Below are 16,461 nucleotides of genomic sequence, written 5' to 3'. Positions count from 1 at the left end.
CTTAGCAACTGAGCATAGTACTGTAGCACTTCTCAGAACCTGAGATATGATATTAAATATATTAATGTGTGTGTGTGCTCATTTATGTCCGACTCTGTGATCCCATGGACTGTAGCCCACCAGGCCCCTCTGTCCATGGGATTTCCCAGGCAAGAATACTGGAGTGGGTTGCCGTTTCCTTCTTCAGGGGATCTTCCCAACCCAGGATCGAACGTGCATCTCATGCATCTCCTGCATTGGCTGGTGTATTCTTTAATGCTGTGCCACCTGGGAAGCCCAAATATATTAATAGATTTTATAATTTTTCAGGAATGGAATGGAGTGTGATATGTAGCATTCTCTAAACTGATTTACACATCAGTTTTTTTTTCAAATTCTTTTTTTTTCTTGAGTTACCACAAAGAACTAGGTCATTAGCACAAATATTAGGAAATGTAGTCTGTAAAGATATTTTCCTTGTAGTGTAGCATCAAGTGGGAAAGAGGTTAATTTGTACTCTTTTTTTTTTACTCCTGTGACAGAAAATTAAAAATGACTTGAACTTGAAGAAGTCCTTGTTGGCCACCATGAAGAGTGAACTGCAGAAAGCCCAGCAGATCCACTCCCAGACTTCACAGCAGTATCCACTGTATGACCTGGACCTGGGCAAGTTCAGCGAAAAAGTCACCCAACTGACAGATCGCTGGCAAAGAATCGACAAACAGATAGACTACAGGTGTGCCAGCCCCCTCCCACACTTTCTGCCCATTTGGGTGTTCCCAACATAATGTCACTTGAAGTCATAACTAAAGAAAACAGTGGTTCTGGAGACTTCCCTGGTGGTCCAGTCTTTAAGACTCTGAGCTTCCAATGTAGGGGATGTAGGTTCGATCCCTGGTTGGGGAACTGAAATCCTGTATGTCTTGTGGCTTGGCCAAAATCTAAAACAAAAGACCACTGGTCTTGTTCTGTGTCAGTTCAGCAGCTTAGGTGCTCTTTTCACACACTGGCAGCTTTGCTGGGGATGGGAAGCGAGTTCATCCCAGGAGCCAGGCTTAAACTCATATACGTCAGGTGCCCTCCAGGTTCACAGGGAAATAAGGGAAGCCGTTGATCAAGCTCTTCTGTGCCCTCTCAAACTCCTGTCATGACCGTCTGTGGAAGGAGTAGTGACTCTGAGGGAGCATTCTCCAAAATTTTGTGAAAATTAAATCTTATATTTAATACAAAAGAAATGTCTTACTGCAAATGAGGATTTGAAAACATCTCCTGAAAACACCTCCTAAAAACATCTCTCAGTTCAGTTCAGTCACTCAGTCATGTCCGACTCTTTGCGACCCCATGGACCGCAGCACGCCAGGCCTCCCTGTCCATCACCAACTCCCGGAGTCCACCCAAACCCATGTCCATGGAGTCGGTGATGCCATCCAACCATCTCATCCTCTGTTGTCCCCTCCTCCTCCTTCCCCCAATCCTTCCCAGCATTAGGGTCTTTTTCCAATGAGTCAACTCTTCTCATGAGGTGGCCAAAGTATTGGAGTTTCAGCTTCAGCATCAGTCCTTCCAATGAACACCCAGGACTGACCTCCTTTAGGGTGGACTGGTTGGATCTCCTTGCAGTCCAAGGGACTCTCAAGAGTCTTCTCCAACACTACAGTTCAAAAGCATCAATTCTTCAGCGCTCAGCTCTCTTTATGGTCCAACTCTCACATCCATACATGACCACTGGAAAAACCATAGCCTTGACTAGAGAGACCTTTGTTGGCAAAGTAATGTGTCTGCTTTTTAATATGCTGTCCAGGTTGGTCATAACTTTCCTTCCAAGGGGTAAGCGTCTTTTAATTTCATGGCTGCAATCACCATCTGCGGTGATTTTGGAGAAGGGAATGGCAAACCACGTCAGTATTTTTGCCTTGAGAACCCCATGAACAGTATGAAAAAACATCTCTATTGATATATAATTCACACGCCATACAATTCACTTTCAATTCACAATTGAAAGTATACAATTCAGTTGTTTTTAGTATGTTCAGAATGTGTAACCATCACCACATTCTGAGTTTAGAACATTTTCATCACCCTAAAAAAGAAACCTGTAGACTTGCCTGCTTGTCCAGTGGTTAAGCCTCTGCACTCCAGTGCAGGGGGCACAGATCTGATCCCTGGTCAGGGAACTATGGGCTTCCCTTGTGGCTCAGCTGGTAAAGAACCTGCCTGCAATGCGGGAGACCTGGGTTTGATCCGTGGGTTGGAAAGATCACCTAGAAAAGGAAAAGGTTACCCACTCCAGTATTCTGGCCTGGAGAATTCCATGGATTTTGTAGTCCATGGGGTCGCAAAGAGTTGGACATGACTGAGCAACTTTCACTCACTCTTCACTCACACTCAACAAGGAACTAAGATCCCGCATCTGCGTGGCATGGCGAAAAACAAAACACCTTGTACCCACTGGCAGTTTGCCCTGTTCCCTCCCAACCCTCCAGCCTCAAACAACCACCATTGTATTTGCTGTCTATAGATTTGCCTATTCTGGATATTTCATATAAGTGGAAAGATATAATATGTGGTCCTTTGTGACTTTTTTTTTTTTTCATTTAGCATAACATTTTCCAGGTTCACCCATGATATAGCTCATGTCAGTACTTCATTTCTTTTTTCTGACTGTATAATATTCCATTGTGTGGCTATACCACATTTTGTTTATTCTTCCATCAGTGAATGTATATTTGGGTTGTTCCCAGTTTCTGGCTATCGTGACGTGCTGCTGCAAACTTTCCTGTGTTAACTTTTGTGTGGATGTATGTTTTCAATTCTCTTGAGTGTGTGCCTGATGGCATTGCTGGGTCATCTGGTAACTCTGTGTTAAATACTTTCACAGAGCAATAGCAATGCTTTATTAATTTTATTATCTCTTATTTTCACCAGATTATGGGACCTGGAGAAACAAATCAAGCAACTGAGGAATTACCGTGATAACTATCAGACTTTCTGCAAATGGCTCTATGATGCCAAACGCCGCCAGGATAGCTTAGAATCCATGAAGTTTGGAGATTCCAACACAGTCATGAGATTTTTGAATGAGCAGAAGGTATAAGCAGATTTGTCACTGCATAGATTTTACTGGGTATAAACTGTATTTTCCTCTGGTTTTCATAGCAGTATCAAGGTTTAAAGTGATAAGTTTTTTAAAGATGTATTTTATTGAAGTATAGTTGATTTACACTGTTGTGTTAGTTTCAGATGTACAGCCAAGTGATTCATTTATACATAAATATACATTCTTTTTCATATTGTTTTCCATTATGGTTTATTACGAGATACTGAATATAGTTTCCTATGCTATACAGTGGGACGTGTTGTTTTTCCATTCTATATATACGTTTGCATCTGCTAATCCCCAATTCCCAGTCTATGTCTCCCCATCAACACACCCACACTCAGCAACCACAAGTCTGTTCTCTGTGTCTGTGAGTCTATTTTATTTCGGAGATAAATTCATTTGTGTCATATTTGAGATTGCACATATAAGTGATATTACATGGTATTTGTCTTTCTCTTTCTGACTTACTTCACTTAGTATGATTATCTCCTGGTCCATCCACGTTGCTGCAAATGGCATTACTTCATTTGTTGTTTTTATGGCTGAGCAACCCACTCCAGTGTTCTTGCCTGGAGAATCCCAGGGGCGGGGGAGCCTGGTGGGCTGCCGTCTGTGGGGTTGCACAGAGTCGGACACGACTGAAGAGCAGCAGCAGCAGCAATATTCCATTGTGTATATATACCTGATCTTCCTTATCCATTTGTCTGTTGATGGACATTAGGTTGTTTCCATTTCTTGGCTGTTATAAATCGTGCTCTTATGAACATAGGGTTGTGTGTATCTTTTCATGAAATGATAAGTCTTTAATATCACTAGTCCATTTGGGGAAAGCTGAAATAATGCCCAGAGGAAAAGCAGTTGAGATATTTACAAAGAAATGCAATTATGAACATAGAAATAATCGTATGTTGTAGTAAAGCAATAACAGGACCAAAAAAGAGTGCTGACCAGATAGTAACCTCTTAGATCATAAGAAGCGGAAGATCTTCCTTCTATTTTCTGAATAGAAAACATACTCATCTCCTGAGGTTTAACTGTGAGCCTATGGGGTCAGAACAGGTCTTAAACTGGGGTGTGTGTGTGTGTGTGTGTGTGTGCAAATAACAGTGGTTAAAGAATGAAAAAACATTTATTTAAAAATATGTGTACACTTTAACATTTGTAAATATTTTCTTTTCTGTATAGAACTTGCACAGTGAGATAAGTGGCAAGCGAGACAAGTCAGAAGAAGTACAAAAAATTGCCGAACTTTGTGCAAATTCAATTAAGGTATGTTGGCTTCAGAAAGCATGTTAGTGTTTCATCAAGAATATTATTAACGGTGTTTGCTTTGGCAGTATGTATATTAAAATGGGAACCATGCAAAGAAGATCAACCCAGCCCTTGCGCAAGGATGACATGCAAATTCATGAAGTGTTCTGTTTTTTTATTAAAAAAGAACATTATTGACTACATTATTTTCTGATTCACTTTAAAGATGATAGACTTCTTGAAGACAGCAATTATGGCTTTTGTATATTCTCTCCTGAACAAACCATAAATGCTTGTGATCTATTAACTTGAATTCATTATACACTGGCAGTATCTATGGCAGTGGGCTGGTCTTCATCTTTAGACTGGTGGTGTGTGCAGAAACCTCCATTTAGCTCATAAAGATGTGCTTGGTTTAATACTATTGTGTGATGCTTGGACACTAGCACCACGTTATGGCCTTTGGGGTTGGACATCAGAAGTACAGCGTGGTGATTTAAAGCTGGAACTGTAGCTGCCAGTGACTCCTTTTAAGTCAGTTACGTATGTTTTTTCTGAAACGTCATTATTCTGCAGGATTATGAACTGCAGCTGGCATCTTACACCTCAGGACTGGAAACTCTGCTGAGTATCCCTATCAAGAGAACCGTGATTCAGTCTCCTTCTGGGGTGATTCTGCAAGAGGTAGATAAGATAAGTCATTACCTCTCTCTGAGAGCCTGCCCCTCCATCTGCATCTTCTTTCTTCCCTGTCCCCTTCCCGTCTTCCCCAGCCTCCCTGAATTCATCTCTTGCTTTAGGGAGGATATCCATTCAAAAAGGTTTAATAGGTTATCCTCTCTCTAGTGTAAATCGTCAGTATAAGATGTGTTTTAGGAAATGATCAGTGAGAAGACTGGGTTTATTTATACCTTAGACTCTCTGCAGAAACTGGGCTTAAATTCTGGATTTATTGAGGGAGACATTTTAAAAGTGGAAAATATCTAGTCAACTTCTAAAGACAACTTCCTCTCAAAGATATCAGAGAGCATCACTCATATCAGATGGTTTAGGGGGCATACCCTGGAGGGATGAGGATAAAATGCATGGTTTTAGGGCCTTTGTTTTATTGCACTTTATTGTTTTATTGGATTTTGGAATTAGCACAGATGAAAAAAGGGAATTCACTCTTTAAGTTATAATTTCACTATTGGTTTGTTGTAGAAAACAGAATTGGTCAACTTGCATAGGACTTCTTTTGAATGCAATGTCATTGACTCTTCCTTGTGTATCTTTCCTCCAAGGCTGCAGATATGCACGCCCGGTACATAGAGCTTCTTACAAGGTCCGGAGACTATTACAGATTCTTAAGTGAGATGCTGAAGAGTTTGGAAGATCTGAAGGTAATCTACTCACTTTATTTCCATGGACGATTGAAAAGAAAATAGAATGGAACTTAATTATTACTGGCTCATTGGGTTCTTTTACTTTTTCTTTTGCATTGGGGTATAGCCGATTATCAAACAATGTTGTAATAGTTTCAGATGAACAGAGAAGGGACTCAGCCATACAAATACATGTACCTTTTTTCCCCCAAGGCCTCCTCCCATCCCAGCTGCCGCATAACATGGATCAGAGTTCCACGTGCTGTACAGTCGGTCCTTGTTGGTCATCCATTTTAAATATAGCCGTGTATACATGCCCTTTTTTTTTTTCCACTGCCTCATTTTAACATGGCTACTCCTTGGTAAAACTGTATTTCCTCTAAATAGTACAACACAGTTCATTCATAAATCAGGTGTCAGTCCTATTCTCCAATTCACTGCTCGGAATGGACTGAGGTCATGTTTTCAAAATTATAGCTATTTTACTTTGCCAAAACCCCCAGGAATTTCATTTAATGTTTGGTCAAGGAATTAGCTTTATTTCTTTGTGTTAAATTAAGAAGAACATCCAGGACTCACTGGATTTGAATTTTTCACATCAGGTGATTGTTGAATTTACTCCTCATTTCTAAGGCTCATGCTGAGTTTATATGGAAACTTACTTTATGCCTGGAAATTAAGGATGCATAATTTAGGAAATCATAAGCTTTTGGTCTTGAAAGAAATTCCTTCACTTATAGATATGAAGGAAGCTGAAACTCAAAGAGGATAGGTCCCTTACTAAGATCATGCAAGCACCTAGTGGAACAATGACAAGAATATGGATTTCTTGAATTTTTTTGCCTAGTAGCTTTTGACTTGTATCACTCTTTATGTGCTTGTCTGTGTGTGCGTGTGTAGTTGTGTAACAAGAGTAGAGAAAGCACATGGGTCTGCTGGGGAGGAAGTACCACTTCTTTCTTATGATGTCGAGGTATGTTTCTTTCAACACCCTTTCTGATTTCCCTTCCACAGCTGAAAAATACCAAGATCGAAGTTCTGGAAGAGGAGCTCAGGCTGGCCCGAGATGCCAACTCTGAGAACTGCAATAAGAACAAATTCCTGGATCAGAACCTGCAGAAATACCAGGCGGAGTGCTCCCAGTTCAAAGCTAAGCTCGTGAGCCTGGAGGAGCTGAAGAGACAGGCCGAGCTGGATGGCAAGTCGGCCAAGCAAAACCTAGACAAGTGCTATGGGCAGATCAAGGAACTCAATGAGAAGATCACCCGGCTGACGTACGAGATCGAGGATGAGAAGCGCAGGAGAAAAGCCATGGAGGACAGGTTTGACCAGCAGAAGAGCGACTACGACCAGCTGCAGAAAGCGCGGCAGAACGAGAAGGAGAGCCTCGGCTGGCAGAAGATGGAGTCTGAGAAGGCCATCAAGGAGAAGGAGTTCGAGATAGAGAGGTTGAGAGTGCTGCTGCAAGAGGAGGGTGCCCGGAAGAGAGAATATGAAAATGAGCTGGCAAAGGTAAGAAACCACTATAATGAGGAGATGAGTAATTTAAGGAACAAGTATGAAACAGAGATTAACATCACAAAGACTACCATCAAAGAGATATCCATGCAGAAAGAGGATGATTCCAAAAACCTCCGCAACCAGCTCGATAGACTCTCGAGGGAGAACCGAGATCTGAAGGAGGAGATCGTCCGTCTCAATGACAGCATCCTGCAGACCACGGAGCAGCGGAGGCGGGCCGAGGAGGACGCCCTGCAGCAGAAGGCCTGCGGTTCCGAGATGCTGCAGAAGAAGCAGCACCTGGAGATAGAGCTGAAGCAGGTCATCCAGCAGCGCTCCGAGGACAACGCCAGGCACAAGCAGTCCCTGGAGGAGGCGGCCAAGACCATCCAGGACAAAAACAAGGAGATCGAGAGACTCAAAGCTGAGTTCCAGGAGGAGGCCAAGCGCCGCTGGGAATATGAGAATGAACTGGCTAAGGTAAGGGCCAATTACGACGAGGAAATCATCAGCTTAAAGAACCAGTTCGAGACGGAGATCAACATCACCAAGACGACCATCCACCAGCTCACCCTGCAAAAGGAAGAGGATACCAGTGGCTACCGGGCCCAGATAGACACCCTCACCAGGGAAAACCGGAGCCTCTCAGAAGAAGTCAAGAAGCTGAAGAACACTCTGGCCCAGACCACGGAGACCCTCAGGAGGGTCGAAGAGAACGTCCAACAGCAGAAGGCCACGGGCTCGGAGATGTCGCAGCGGAAGCAGCAGTTGGAGATTGAGCTGAGGCAGCTGACGCAGATGCGGACGGAAGAGAGCGCCAGGTACAAGCAGTCTCTGGATGATGCTGCCAAGACGATCCAGGATAAAAACAAGGAGATCGACAGGTTGAAGCAGCTGATCGAGACGGAAGCCAGCCAGAGGAAGTGCCTGGAGGATGAAAACGCCAGGCTGCAGAGGGCGCAGGGCGAGCTGCAGAAAGCTCACAGCAGTGCCACAGAGACCATCAGCAAGCTGAAGGTGCAAGAACAGGAGCTGCTGCGCCTGAGGTTGGACTACGAGCGGGTGTCCCAGGAGCGGAACGTCCGGGACCAGGACATGGCCCGTTTGCACACCTCCCTGAAGGAGCTGCAGCTGCAGAAGCAGAAGGCGGAGGAGGAGCTGGCCAGGCTGAAGAGGGCAGCCTCCGAGGACTCCTCCAAGAGGAAGAAGCTGGAGGAGGAGCTGGAGGGCCTGCGGAGGACCCTGAAGGAGCAGGCGATCAAGGTCACCAGCCTGACCCAACAGCTGGAGCAGGCGTCCATCGTGAAGAAGCGGAGTGAGGATGAGCTGCGGCAGCAGCGGGACGTGCTGGACGGCCACCTGCGGGACAAACAGAGGACCCAGGATGAGCTGCGGAGGCTGGCCTCTGAGGCTGAGGCCCTGCGGCGGCAGCTGCTGCAGGAGCAGGAGAACGTCAGGCAGGCGCAGGCACGCAACGAGCACTTCCAGAAGGCCATCGAGGACAAGAGCCGGAGCCTGAACGAGAGCAAGATCGAGATCGAGCGGCTGCAGTCGCTGACCGAGAGCCTCACCAAGGAGCACCTGATGCTGGAGGAGGAGCTCCGCCAGCTCCGGCTGGAGTACGACGACCTCCGGCGGGGCCGCAGCGAGGCCGACCACGACAAGAATGCCACCATCGCAGAGCTCCAGAGCCAGCTGCAGATCAGCAACAACCGCACGCTGGAGCTGCAGGGCCTGATTAACGATTTACAGAGAGAGAGGGAAAACTTGAGACAGGAAATTGAGAGATTCCAAAAGCAGGCCTTAGAGGTATTCACAAATATTTGATCGCTGCTTGTTGCGCTCCACTAATCCCCTCCGCGGTCCTCTCTGCCGAGCTGGAGGCTTGCAGCCCTCTCTCGTTTTCTCTTTGCTGCTGTCTGTCCTCCTCAGACCCGCGATGGAGTGATTAAGGTGCGGTTGGCCGGTCTCTTCTGTCACTGGTTTTCTCTGTGTAACCCACGCTGGCTCCGCCTTTAGAACCTCCACCGGGTGTAAGACCTGACCTCACTTCCTGTCGATGTTACACTGTTTTCGAGAAGACGGCTCTTACTTTGTGAGCTGTGACCTACGTTTGTAGTCAAAATCTTCCTAAATAAAAGCCACCTTAAAGGGCTTTTTAAGCCACGTAAATTTGCACAGAAAGCGTGCATGTGGACAAGCATGTACAAGCAATTGCACGCTTTCTGTGCAATTTTTAAATCGCCTTTTCCTGCTTGCTCTTCATGATTTTTCTGCATGCATTATTCTATGCTCTTTTCATCCTGGCTCTAATATGTTTCTTTTTGTTTGGCTTTTCTTTTAACCCCTAATTTCAACACTTCTTTAACTTCTAACACGTTTGACTTCTGTAAACAATATTTGTGTGGGGCTGGGAGGGTGGGATGGATATGTCCATAGATTTGTATAGCTTTATTAAACACATCAGTATAGCTGTAACAGGTGGCATGTAGGTGCAGCAGGTGTGATAACCTGGAACAATTCGCCATATTTGTTCAAACCATAATTACTATTAAGAGTAAACCAGGTCTACAACTGCTCGTATCTCCTATGGAAAAGTATAGTAAGTATAGCAGCCATTTATCAAAGTGGCAACGTATATGTACAGATTGTTTTTCTTCCACGAACTTGTAAGATAAAATAACAGTGCAACTAAGGAAAGAGAGAAAGAGCAAATAAGTAACTATACGTTGTAAAAATACAGGAAAAGAGGTGAAATGGTGATAGTCCTATGATATGATGAAACCGTTATTGTTTTTTTCCATTTCTTTCTTTTTGCATTCTAGGCATCTAATAGGATTCAGGAGTCCAAGAATCAGTGCACTCAGGTGGTGCAGGAGCGGGAGAGCCTCCTGGTGAAAATCAAAGTCCTGGAACAAGACAAGGCCAGGCTGCAGAGGCTGGAGGAGGAGCTGAGTCGCGCCAAAACGACTCTGGAGGCAGAAAGCAGGATGAAGCAGCGCCTGGAGTGTGAGAAACAGCAGATCCAGAATGACCTGAACCAGTGGAAGACGCAGTACTCCCGCAAGGAGGAGGCCATCAGGAAGATCGAGTCAGAGCGAGAGAAGAGCGAGAGAGAGAAGAACAGCCTCCGGAGCGAGATCGAAAGGCTGCAGGCGGAGATCAAGCGGATCGAGGAGCGATGCCGGCGGAAGCTGGAGGACTCCAGCCGGGAGACGCAGTCCCAGCTGGAGACGGAGCGGTGCCGGCTCCAGAGGGAAATTGACAGGCTTAAGCAGCGCCCCTATGGGTCCCACCGTGAGACCCAGACTGAGTACGAGTGGTCCGTGGACTCCTCCAAGCTGGTGTTCGACGGGCTGAGGAAGAAGGTGACGGCCATGCAGCTGTACGAGTGCCAGCTGATCGACAAGGCTACCCTGGACAAGCTGCTCAAGGGGAAGAAGTCCGTGGAGGAAGTTGCTTCTGAGATCCAGCCTTTCCTCCGGGGAGCGGGAGCCATCGCTGGGGCGTCCGCTTCCCTGAAGGAAAAGTACTCCTTGGTGGAGGCCAAGAGAAAGAAGTTGATCACCCCAGAATCCACAGTCATGCTTCTGGAAGCGCAGGCGGCCACGGGTGGTATAATCGACCCCCACAGGAACGAGAAGCTGACGGTGGACAATGCCATAGCGCGGGACCTCATTGACTTCGACGACCGCCAGCAGATATACACGGCAGAGAAAGCCGTCACCGGCTTCGATGACCCATTTTCCGGCAAGACCGTGTCTGTGTCAGAAGCCATCAAGAAAAATCTGATTGATCGAGAGACCGGAATGCGTCTGCTGGAAGCCCAGATCGCTTCAGGGGGTGTGGTGGACCCCGTGAACAGCGTCTTTTTGCCAAAAGATGTGGCCTTGGCCCGCGGGCTGATTGACAGAGATCTGTATCGTTCCCTGAACGACCCCCGGGATAGTCAGAAGAACTTCGTGGATCCAGTCACCAAAAAGAAGGTCAGTTACATGCAGCTGAGGGAGCGGTGCAGAATTGAACCGCACACTGGACTGCTCCTGCTGTCAGTACAGAAAAGAAGCATGTCCTTCCAAGGAATCAGACAGCCCGTGACCGTCTCCGAGCTGGTCGACTCTGGCATATTGAGACCGTCCACTGTCAACGAACTGGAGTCGGGTCAGATTTCTTACGACGAGGTTGGTGAGAGAATTAAGGACTTCCTCCAGGGTTCAAGCTGCATCGCGGGCATCTACAACGAGGCCACGAAACAGAAGCTCGGCATCTATGAGGCCATGAAAATTGGCTTGGTCCGCCCGGGCACCGCCTTGGAGCTGCTGGAAGCGCAGGCGGCGACGGGCTTCATCGTGGATCCCGTGAGCAACTTGAGGTTACCAGTGGAGGAAGCCTACAAACGGGGTCTGGTGGGCATTGAGTTCAAGGAGAAGCTCCTGTCTGCGGAACGAGCCGTCACCGGGTACAACGACCCTGAGACGGGAAACATCATCTCTTTGTTCCAAGCCATGAACAAGGAGCTTATCGAAAAGGGCCATGGCATCCGCCTGCTGGAAGCGCAGATTGCAACCGGCGGGATCATTGACCCGAAGGAGAGCCATCGCCTGCCCGTCGACATCGCCTACAAGAGGGGCTACTTCAACGAGGAGCTCAGTGAGATTCTCTCGGATCCGAGTGATGATACCAAAGGCTTCTTTGACCCAAACACTGAAGAAAACCTTACGTATCTGCAGCTGAAAGAAAGGTGCATCAAAGACGAAGAAACCGGCCTCTGTCTCCTGCCCCTGAAAGAGAAAAAGAAACAGGTGCAGACCTCCCAAAAGAACACCCTCAGGAAGCGCAGAGTGGTCATCGTGGACCCAGAAACCAACAAGGAGATGTCCGTGCAGGAGGCCTACAAGAAGGGCCTCATAGATTACAACACCTTCAAAGAACTGTGTGAGCAGGAGTGCGAGTGGGAGGAAATAACCATCACCGGATCAGACGGCTCCACTCGGGTGGTCCTGGTGGACAGGAAGACGGGCAATCAGTACGACATCCAAGACAGTATCGACAAGGGCCTCATCGACAGGAAGTTCTTTGAGCAGTACCGGTCTGGCAGCCTCAGCCTCACTCAGTTCGCCGATATGATCTCCTTGAAGAACGGCGTGGGCGGCAGCGGCGGCGGCACCGGGGGTGGCCTCAGCGATGATGTCTTTGGCAGCTCCCGACACGAGACCGTCAGTAAGATCTCCACCATCTCCAGCATCAGGAATTTAACCATCAGGAGCAGCTCCCTGTCTGAGCCCCTGGAAGAGTCCAGCCCCATCGCAGCCATCTTCGACACGGAAAACCTGGAGAAGATCTCCATTTCGGAAGGGATAGAGCGGGGCATCGTTGACAGCATCAGCGGGCAGCGGCTTTTGGAGGCTCAGGCCTGCACGGGCGGCATCATCCACCCGACCACGGGCCAGAAGCTGTCCCTCCAGGATGCAGTCTCCCAGGGCCTGATTGACCAGGATATGGCCACCAGGCTGAAGCCCGCTCAGAAAGCCTTCATTGGCTTTGAAGGGGTGAAGGGCAAGAAGAAGATGTCGGCAGCAGAGGCCGTAAAGGAAAAGTGGCTTCCCTACGAGGCCGGCCAGCGCTTTCTGGAGTTCCAGTACCTCACGGGGGGCCTGGTGGACCCCGAAGTACAAGGGAGGATAAGCACAGAGGAGGCCATCAGGAAGGGGTACATCGACGGCCGGGCAGCTCAGAGGCTACAAGACACCAGCACCTATGGCAAGATCCTGACCTGCCCCAAAACCAAGCTGAAAATATCCTACAAGGATGCCATCAACCGCTCCATGGTGGAAGACGTCACCGGCCTGCGCCTGCTGGAGGCCGCCTCTGTGTCCTCCAAGGGCTTGCCTAGCCCCTACAACATGTCCTCTGCCCCGGGCTCCCGCTCTGGCTCCCGCTCCGGCTCCCGCTCTGGGTCCCGCTCCGGCTCCCGCAGTGGGTCCCGGAGAGGAAGCTTCGATGCCACAGGGAACTCCTCCTATTCTTACTCCTACTCCTTTAGCAGCAGCTCGATCGGGCACTAGTGATCGGTAGGAAAGGTGGCTAGACCTTGGCGATCATTTATATGAATTTTCACTGTATTCAATAATAAAGAAAGAAAGCCTCTTGCTTGCGGGATAGTGATAGAACTTTTTAGGCTTAAGAAAACATAGCCAAGGGAAGAGGGGGGCGGAAATCCATAGTAGAGGCTGTTCTGGCTTTGTATCTTCTTAGCTCATCTGAACTAATGTAATACACTGGATGTGGAATCTATGAACTAGTAGTTGGTTATAAGGATAGCACGGATTGAATCTGGAGTTTATTTCCTCTCTTCTGTGTTTAGATTTTTGATCACTGCTTCTTGAACTTCTTTTGGCCAATAATCCAGATTTCTATGCTTGGAGATGAAAATAAAATTGACCTTATAGTCATCAGTCTGCTTCTCATCTAAATATTTCTATTTTATGTATTAGGAGGAAATTACCCTACCCACCCCCACCCCCGCAAAAAAAGAACCCTTCTGAAACCCAAACGTTTGGAATAAGTCTCCTTGGATTGCATGACCCATGACCCCATATACTCTTCAATGTACCTGTTTGGTTTGGTATTAGTTTGACTGTATGTGCATGATAGTAACAATCTTTGCTTTTCTCCTATCAAAGTTTCCTGTTTATTTTGCTTGTCATTGTCTATGTACTTTCAAAAGGTGTCTTTATGAAGTTTGCTATTCCAGCAATAAAGTTTTAAATGTTTGAAGTTTTTGCATTTTGATTTCATAATATGTTCATATACACAAGGGCATTCAGCAGAAGCTTTTTGTTTATTGTAAAATATGTCTAAAACTGTTTACTAAATACCTATTAGGCTCCCCTAGTGGCTCAGATGGTATCTGCCTGCAATGCAGGAGACACAGATTCAACATGAAAGACCATTAAAAAGCTGTTTTAGTTCTGAATTCTTATTAGCAGTTGGTCTTCTAAAGGGAGTTTTTTCAATATTTCTGTACTAGGTAGAGTCTTGGAAAGAAGCCTGTGTAAAGAGGCCAGGTCAGAGGTCTGCACACACTTCTAGTTTATTTTGGGCAGTGAATAATATAGGCTAATTCACAGTCATACCCTTTAAAAACATGAAGTGGCTAAGATTCCATTTTGGGTAGCCTTAAACTACATGGTTGCATTTTTGTCCCCTAAGAGGAAAGAATTGATCTTGAATCTGTGAAACAGATTCCAGAAGAGTTCTAGGTTCTCTGTTGAAGCCTATTCTTCAGATCAAAGAAGACTAGTTCTATCACGTTAGGGGCCCAACAGTTATGACCTCATTTAAACTTAATTCACTCTGTAAACGCCTTGTCTCCAAATACAGTCACGTTGGCAGTTTTCGGCTTCAACCTATGAATTTTGGAGGGGACACAATTCAGTCCATCCTAGAGGCCTAACCTAGAACAGGGGTCGGGAGACCTCGTTAGGAAATGGTGATGAGCAGAGCAACCTGAGGCGGTGTAGAGGAGTTCTTTGGGTTGAAACGGTACACCCCCTCCAAGCTGCTGCCAGAGTTGCATTAAGTTCTGAGCTGAGAGGGTCGGGTCCTGGAGAGTGGACATACGTGACCTGGGCTGAGGTTTGATCTGGTTCACATACACTGTATATCCACAGGAAAGGGAAATTTTCAATGACAGTCATCACTTCATATCCAAAAACAGTCTCACATTTTCCAGGAGGCTTGGCAAAGTATGCAAATACAAATAAAAAGTAAGGATGCTGTGGGCCGAGTGTGAATAGAATGCTTCTTACAACACACCCACTTGTAGCTACTGGACTGTTTCCACATTATTAACTGCGTGTGAGTGGGAACTCGGCTGTAAAACAGCACTTCACAAAAGCATCCTCCACTGTTTCTTCCCCTCATGGAAACAAGTGCAAAGGAAAACAAAGATTTGGCATCAGGCTTGGGGAAAAGAAAAATACAAAGAAGGATTAGATTGAAGGAGTTATTAAAACTATTTGGGGAAAACAAAAGGGCTGATAAAGTGAACTTGGGTTAATCAAAACAGGGAAGTACTTGAGGGCTAACAGGATATGTCAGAGACACAGGTGGTTATAGTGGTTTCCACTGGCCAAACTTGGGACCATTTGAGCATCAACAAAAATTATGATGGTTAAAAAAAAAAGTCCAGAATACTCACAGGATATAAATGGACATTGATTACTAATGGCCCGAATCAATATGACAAGCCCTCCTTATCCTTCAGTAAATGCCTCCTGCATTGCTCACTTGTGTTGATAGCATCATTATGACTATGTCAATTAATCAATGATTTACTTATTCAAAAGAAGTCCATGGAACCGTGGGAGAACTTTTAATTATTGATTTACCCAACTCAGTTTTCTCAAAAATACCAATATTTTGTATTGTTTATAATTTCTGCAAATACATTTTCTGCTTAAAAACCAGGATTATGGTAATGGAGTATGTAATAATGAATTTTAAAATCCTTAATAATTTGAAAAACCTGGATTTCATAGTGAAGCAAACAAAAGAACACATGAAGGTGTGGTAAAAATGGCAGCTAATAAATGTAGGAGCCATGATAGAGAATCATCGTTTATAACTGCTGACATAATCAGATTCAGGGAAGGACTGTGTGAGTGTTGGGGATAGAAAGTTCATATGGCTTCAGAGGATCATCCTTCAGATTACTTACCAAATACCAAAAGGAAAATGTACAGTTACATTTCTGAAATGTAGAAATGGAATGATGCCCCACACCTACCAAGTGATCAAATTTAGCTTTACTAACCCAGGAAAATCTAAGTTATGTGTCCTTCATAGAGCGTAATAAAGAGGTACACACATCCAACAAAAAATGCTTAAACTGAATCTAATCATAAAGGAAAAACAATCTGACAAATCCAGAAAGAGGAATGTTCTACAAGATGACTGAGTCCTGACAAAATTCAGTGACTAAGAAAGAGAGTGTGGGGACATCCTTGGTGGTCTAGTGGTTAAGGCTCCTTGCTCTCACTGCATGGGATGCCAGTTCATTCCTGGTTGGAAAACGAGATCCCTACCAGCCATTGTGTGTGTGTGTTAGTCACTCGGTGTTCGACTCTGCAACCCCATGCACTTTAGTCCGCCAGGCTCCTCTGTCCTGGAATCTTCTAGGTAAGAATACTGGAATGGGTCGCCATTTCCTTCTTCCACGGGATCTGTCTGAACCACTGTAGTGCAGCCAAAAAAATAAAAATT

At 45.9% G+C, this 16,461-nt stretch overlaps 1 protein-coding gene and 1 non-coding gene across 5 annotated transcripts in view; both read left to right on the top strand.

Annotated features, from left to right (window-relative positions):
* Positions 1–13,971, top strand: part of DSP (desmoplakin) — a 45,417-nt gene extending 31,446 nt beyond the window's left edge. The window contains exons 18-25 of one of the 4 annotated variants that reach the window (XM_081523680.1): positions 522–715; positions 2,905–3,067; positions 4,265–4,348; positions 4,907–5,014; positions 5,614–5,712; positions 6,709–7,168; positions 12,138–12,145; positions 12,759–13,971. In XM_081523680.1, coding sequence (XP_081379806.1) covers positions 522–715; positions 2,905–3,067; positions 4,265–4,348; positions 4,907–5,014; positions 5,614–5,712; positions 6,709–7,168; positions 12,138–12,145; positions 12,759–13,259 — 1,617 coding nt within the window. In that variant the 3' untranslated portion in view covers positions 13,260–13,971. Of the gene's footprint in view, positions 1–521; positions 716–2,904; positions 3,068–4,264; positions 4,349–4,906; positions 5,015–5,613; positions 5,713–6,708; positions 9,004–10,019 lie in introns of all 4 variants that reach the window. The other 3 variants (XM_081523678.1, XM_081523677.1, XM_081523676.1) reach the window with 3 other exon arrangements.
* On the top strand, positions 4,405–4,507 carry LOC145519280 (U6 spliceosomal RNA). Its single transcript, XR_014063694.1, has one exon. It is a non-coding gene; the product is annotated as a U6 spliceosomal RNA (small nuclear RNA).
* Positions 13,972–16,461: the final 2,490 nt, after the last annotated feature.

Source organism: Giraffa tippelskirchi, chromosome 8 (assembly GCF_054371585.1).
Source record: "Giraffa tippelskirchi isolate mGirTip1 chromosome 8, T2T-mGirTip1v1.2.pri, whole genome shotgun sequence".
NCBI classification, from domain to species: Eukaryota; Metazoa; Chordata; class Mammalia; order Artiodactyla; family Giraffidae; genus Giraffa; species Giraffa tippelskirchi.
This window is presented reverse-complemented; position numbering and strand designations above follow the sequence as displayed.